The following is a 6,271-nucleotide window of genomic DNA, read 5'->3' as shown; positions in this document are numbered from 1 at the left end:
ATCAGAGACTGGCGGATGCTGCTGCTGGCGCTCACTGTCCCGGGGCTGTTCTGCGTCCCGCTCTGGTGGTGAGTGCCCCCCCACCTCCCCTCCCCACCTGATGCTCTCCCGTGCCAGCCGCTGGGTAGCGGCAGGGTGTCGGGGGGGTCCTGTTCCTCCTCTTTGGGTTGTTTTTTGACTATTTGCCACGTGAGGAGGCTTTGCCTTGAGGTGGGAGTTGGGGCAATTTTTGGTTTGAGGTTTTTTTTAAGACAAATTAACAACCTGCAGAGCCTTGCTGGTCTTTGAAGCCACTTTTTTACTGGCTTTCCAGAGCAGCTTGGGAATTCTGTATTGTACTCACAACTCTAGGCACTGAACCACCTCTAGATTTACCCCTGTAGCACCACTGGGCGATTTGTTCTAACTTTGCTTCCTTCCCTTTTTCTTTAAGCCATGTTTTAATGTGGATCCACCTGCTGATTGGTACTAAAATCTCCCTGAGCCCGTTCTCCCATGTGCAGCAGCCGGCAGTTCATTGCACTCGATGTCATTAAGCAGTTCATTGCACTCACTGTCATTAAGCAGCAGTGTTTGCCGGCAGAGCTTGCCGGGCCAGCCCTCTCCCACAGCCTCTGTGTGCCGGGAGCCGTACGTCCTCCCAGGCTTTGCTTTGGCTGCTGGAGCAGGGCTTTGACCTGGGAGCTCCCTCAGCCCATAGGAACTCCGGCTGGCTAAGCCAAAGGTTGGTTCTTCCTCACCGTGCTCCTCCAGCCATCCCACGCTGTCTTCTTGGTGGCTGAGGCCGTGTTTTCTTTCATTTCTCCACTGCACTCACCCACCCCTGCAGCTGCACTGGTGGATGTGTAGGTGCACCCTCACTTGCCCGTGGTTGCTCTGCCCTGTGGGTCTGAAAACACAATTTAGGAAAACTCCCTGCCCTCCTCGGCTAGACAGAAGCATTGCAGAAGCGTAGGTATTTTTGTTCTGTTGCTGCCTTGGTCATCTCTTGTGTTGTAAAGAGACAGAAAATAGTAAGGGGAAGGCAAGGTATCACTCACACTCCTAAAATAAGGATAATTTATACCGAAAAGAGTTCCCTCCTTTCACATTAGTCTTATCCAGGAACGCCTATTATCTTGAAAGAGTAGTACCTAATAAGTAAGATATTAATGTCTTTATAAAAGCGATTTAGACCCACTCTCCTCTAGTCTAAAAGACCTCCTGCAGATCTCAGTCATGTCAGAAATCTCTGCTGATGGTTTTGGTTTGTCGGTTGTTTGGGTTTTTAAAATCTTAGTCTTCAAACCAAGCCTTTAAAATGGTTTTCAGCTTCACCTTCACTGTCACTTGATTTTAAAGATAGCCTGATTCTGTTTAAGGGTCGGTTTGTTTATTTAACTCGAAATGTTTCAAACTCCTTCAACCCAGCAGCATTTCAATTTCCCTCCACTCCAAGTTGCTGCCCTTTGGGGAGGTTTTGGTTGGAAGCCTCTCAGATATCTGCTGTAGAACAGGCACTCTGAGGCACACACAGTTTGTCCCCAAGACATGGCTTTGGAGTCCTGCTTTGAAATGTATGGGGTGGGAATTCCCATGCTTTTTCACAGCATATGTCATAAAGCATGCCAAACTTTCCACCAATGGCACTCGCAGTCTGGGGTCAACGTGGGGTAGGTGGGGACCCAGGTGCACTGGCAAAGCTCTGCCAAGTCAGGTTGGTAGTAGCTGGCATTTGGGCACCTGGACCCACTGCTTCCACGGGTGACGGGTCTCACTCCTCCCACGGCTCCATACCATAGCTGCTCTTTTAGTCATTCCTCTCCCAAATTCTCCAGAAGTTTCCCGGCACGGTCTCTGCACTCTTGTGTTCCTCAGCTTGCCCACCAAGAAGAGCAGTGGAAGCAGCTCACCTCACCTCCCTGAAAGTGACGTCAGTGGTTGGACGATCAGATATAAATCATCTGATGCTCGAAACCGTTGACGCAGCTTTGGGTCAGTCCTTTAGGGAGGTCATCGGAACAGGAGTGTCTGACTTGCGTCTTTCCAAGGAGAGGAAACAATGCCACTGGCTAAAGGGAGCAAGGTAGTGTCTGTTGAGATCAAAGGATTTAGTTCAGGAAAGGTGAAATTTTCTGTGCCGTGTTTGGTGTCAATTTGCTCAACACGTGCCTGGAAATGATTAGAAAATGTCATCAGCTCCAAGGGGACAGTGCTGTGGTCTTCTGGCTGGCAAGAGGACAGAGCTGTGGTAAAAGCTTGAAGTCTGGCTGTGAGATTCCTGTCACAGAGCCTGTAAATATACCCCGTGCGTGGGTAAAGCATTTCCCTGTGGTGTGAGTTTCAGCTCCTCCGTCTTTGCTGTCTGTCTAGTGACATCTCAAGTTTTTTCAGGTGCACATCAATTATTCCTTACAAAATAACTACCCAAGCATGCATCTGCTTTAGCACGAGAATAAAAATGTCCCATAAATCTGAATTCTCCCCCTGATCCCAGTGGGACAAATCCCTGAATTACATTGCCCACATGCTTCTGTGATGACTGTCTTCTGCTGCAAGCGATCTGTGAGATGAGAACTCACAAAAACAAGACATGTGTTTTGAATAACTGCTTATTTTTGTGACAACGTCGAGTCATTTATTCTGAATCTTATTGCAGGGTCATTCCTGAGTCCCCTCGGTGGCTGATCTCTCAGGGAAGATATAAGGAGGCAGAAGTTATTATCCGAAAGGCTGCAAAAATAAATGGCGTTCCGGCCCCAGAAGTGCTTTTTGACACCGCGGAGGTATGTTTCACACGTCCTGATACTTGACCTCGCTGGCAGTTTCCCCCTTTGGCCACTTGACTTGTTGGGAAATGCCAGCAGAGAACTGGTTTGCCCCAGCAGCTCTTACAGGCTGGCAGTGACTGTGGGCATGAGGTAAGTGCTGGGTTACTGAGTTCAAAGTGAAAAGCCAGAGGGGATTTTTATTTGTTTCTTTTTACAGTAAAATTCTCTCCTCAGCAATGGTCGGTTGTGGTTTTCAGAGCAAGGGTGTCCCACATCACTTCATCCTTTGGGCACTGAGAAGAGCCGAGGAGGACGTGTTTGTCCCCATTTCAGCTCGGCGCGGTATTAGGGATTTGCAGTTTAACAGCAGCCCTTTGCGGGAGCTGTGCACAGGACCCTAAATCAGCACCCACCTATGGGGGGGCTGCGCGGAGCCCCCAGGGACTCCTCAGGTTCCAGAAATCAGACAAAGCACCCGAGTGCTACGAGGGGACTTGAAAACCATGATGGTAGCGAAGGCAGTGAAGAACATTAAGCTCTTCTTCAGACCTTTTTTTCCCTTGTATTTAATTTTTATTGGTTAAAAGGAGACAGCCCAGCACAAACCTGTGCCCCAGCACAGCCGCGGCGGATGGCTGGTTCTTGTGCTCCTCTCCCCCTCTAGTGGCTCTGCCCTTGCTGAAGTGTCACAGACATTTTGCCTTGTGCAAAGAAACCAGCAGCACTTCCAGCCTTGCGTCGGCGATGACTGTGTGTCCGTACGTCAGATCTCACTTTACTGCGTCACACCAGCGCCGGCGTTTTGTGCCTCCTGATGGAGCAGAAAGCAAAGCTCCGCGTGGTCCTTGGCAGCGTCTGCAGGAGGGAGCTGCTCTGCACCGCTCCTCCCGTGGGCAGGGTCCATCTCTTCAACGTCCTGCTTCCATTTTGGCTGAGCTGCTGAAGATCTCTTTTCCCAGCGTGTGTTCTGGTGTAAATTGAAGAGCATTTTCCAGCTATGGGCAGCTCATCCTGCACAAACCACGGAAAAGCACTTTCCTTGCTTCACAGAGTTCAGGTGTCTTTTGTACTGGTCGTGACTTGTTCAGGCTGCAAACTCCAGTGACTTTGCTTTTCATCACTCCTGACTATTTCTGAGTGGCAGCTCAGCTGTCCTTTACCTCGTGGGAATCTTGTGTGCCAAAGCATCTGTCCGCCAAAGCCTGAGGATGATGTTCACAGGTTAAGTCCTCCGTTGGAAGTAATTTTCAAATGCTGTTAGAAAGACGTTCCTCAAAAACCTTCCTCTCTTCCTAGGAAAGGAAATCTTCTGGGTGGCCCCATAGGGTGGGCGAGGATGGTAGCCCCAGGCGGGGCTTGGGGGGAAGCCACTACACCGAGCTCTGGCATCCATCCCCCTCCCTGGCACGGTGCTGGCAAAACTGGGTGTTCTGCATTTATTTCACATCATTTGTGAAGGTTGAGCGGAAGAGGGTTGAGTGGACAGCACACAGAAAACTGCCTTTGGTAATGAGCTTCCTCCTGGAAGGACCCTGAAGGAGATGGTAACGCGTCTTTCTCGTTAGCTGGTACTCGTCTTTAATGAGACGGCATGATGCAGTGGTGTCAGTGCTACCTTTTTTTTAACAAAACTCTGGAAACTACCATGAGTACAGCCGGGTGCAGAGGAGCTCTACCTAAGGACTGCGCTCCCTGGTGCAGCCGTGGCCCTTGGGCTGACTAATTACCCCCGATACTCCTAACTTCGTAACTGCCCAGACTTGTGGGTGTGCAGCGGTTGTTTTGCTCTTAGGTGTGTGGGAATTTTTTTGGTTTTGTTTTCCTTTTTCCTTCAGATGCAGGATTCGAAGGCTCAGCAGCAGCAGAAGGCTATCCTTCTGGACCTATTTCGAACCCGAAACATTGCAACTATTACTATTATGTCATTACTTTTGTGGTAAGGAAATGTGTATTCCTAAAGTACCCAGGCAATAGAACAGTTTCTGATCCGAGGGCACATGCCACAGGTTTAGGAAATAAGTCTCAGCCTCGGAGCCCGTCTACACGCGGTCCTTGGCTGGTACGTGGCCCTCAATGTCCTTCCACCCACACTGCATTAGAGTATGGAGACAGGAGCCTCCACTCTGGTGTAAAATAGTTAGGAAATTATACGTAACAATGGGTGTATTTTAAATTCTGTTGCTGGTTTTGTTGTTGTTAAAGAAGCTCCCATCTCTGTAATCTCTGTTTGAAGAGAAATGTCCTTCTTGAAGCAGAGGCAGCAGTAACATAAAAAGAACCAGACCCATGGCCAGCGTTTTTGTTCTGTTTCTGTGCCGTGCCCATCTCAGTGAGATCCTGGTCCCTGCCTGAGCAGCCGCGAGGAATGAGGACCCAGTAATACCACACAGGCAAACCAGGACCCTTTTCCATACCTATTTGCCCCAGCAGAAAGGAACTGGCTAGCACACGTGGCACGCCATAGTGAGGCACTCTTTGAGATTTGAAACCCAAACATCCAGCTCTCTCGTGAAGATTAAATAAGACGTAATGGAACTGCTGAGGGTGGGAGATCCTGTCACTGGAGTTGGCTACGAGTAGGAACGCAGTTGCCGTGGGAGGCTTTTGAGAGTTATTTCATTGTGCCATTAATGAGTCCACTGCAGTGAAAAGCCTTTGTGAGCGACTTCCACAAAGCCTTTTACCCGGTTTAGTGGTGCAGGAAGGCAGAGAAACCAGAGGTCTCTTCAAGCCGCTGTGGATGTGGTCACTGGAAGGGATGACAGAATTAGAAAGATGGGGTTGCCACTGAGATGTTTATAAGCCTTTGGCAATGCTTTGGACATCCTATTTTTGTAACAACATCTGAGGCAACACTGGAGGCATTCAGAGACTCGGGTTTCTGGAATAATTGGGGTTTATTGCTTTTCTCAGGTTTTTCACGTCAGTCGGTTACTTTGGCCTGTCCCTCAGCACTCCGAACTGGCACGGCAGCGCCTACGTCAACTGCTTCCTCTCGGCTGTTAGTGAAGTCCCAGCCTACGTGATCGCCTGGCTTCTCCTCCGCTCCTTCCCTCGGCGCTACTCCTTATCCGGCACCTTGTTTTTAGGGGGAGGTGTTGTCCTCTTCATTCAGTTGGTTCCCGCAGGTACAAGATTCAACACTTGACTTCAGGATATAAAATGTTAGGAATAGTTCTGTAAAGTTACTGGAAACCATGATCAAGTTTACAATTTGAGGCCGAGTTTATGCTGATCACTTGCAGCCATGGTTTTATTTTACTTTTTTAATGCATATGTATATGCTGAGTCACGCCTGGCTCTCATTTATTGTGTCAAATTACTGAGCTTTTTATAGTCCAAGGGAACCAGCTTTAAAATGAGAGCCAGAAGTGTACCGTGATGTTATCTGGTTGTGTGTAGAGGCTAAAAAAAGCCCTGTAAGCCTTCCAGATTTCTCTCTGTGTTAATCTCCACAAGGTTTTGCGAAAAACAAGTAGTAAGTGCAGGGTAGGGTTTAGTCACCTTGATTTTTTTTTTTT

At 48.8% G+C, this 6,271-nt stretch overlaps 1 protein-coding gene across 1 annotated transcript in view; it reads left to right on the top strand.

The window, feature by feature from the left end:
- LOC104489013 (solute carrier family 22 member 4-like) overlaps window positions 1-6,271 on the top strand; it is a 15,484-nt gene that overhangs the window by 5,238 nt on the left and 3,975 nt on the right. Inside the window, exons 5-8 of the mRNA XM_010131125.1 lie at window positions 1-68; window positions 2,639-2,765; window positions 4,586-4,686; window positions 5,664-5,878. Coding sequence (XP_010129427.1) covers window positions 1-68; window positions 2,639-2,765; window positions 4,586-4,686; window positions 5,664-5,878 — 511 coding nt within the window. The remainder of the gene's footprint in view (window positions 69-2,638; window positions 2,766-4,585; window positions 4,687-5,663; window positions 5,879-6,271) is intronic.

This window comes from Buceros rhinoceros, unplaced genomic scaffold, assembly GCF_000710305.1.
Source record: "Buceros rhinoceros silvestris isolate BGI_N320 unplaced genomic scaffold, ASM71030v1 scaffold17022, whole genome shotgun sequence".
NCBI classification, from domain to species: Eukaryota; Metazoa; Chordata; class Aves; order Bucerotiformes; family Bucerotidae; genus Buceros; species Buceros rhinoceros.
The sequence above is the reverse complement of the archived record's forward strand: the minus strand, read 5'-3'. Positions and strand labels throughout refer to the sequence as shown.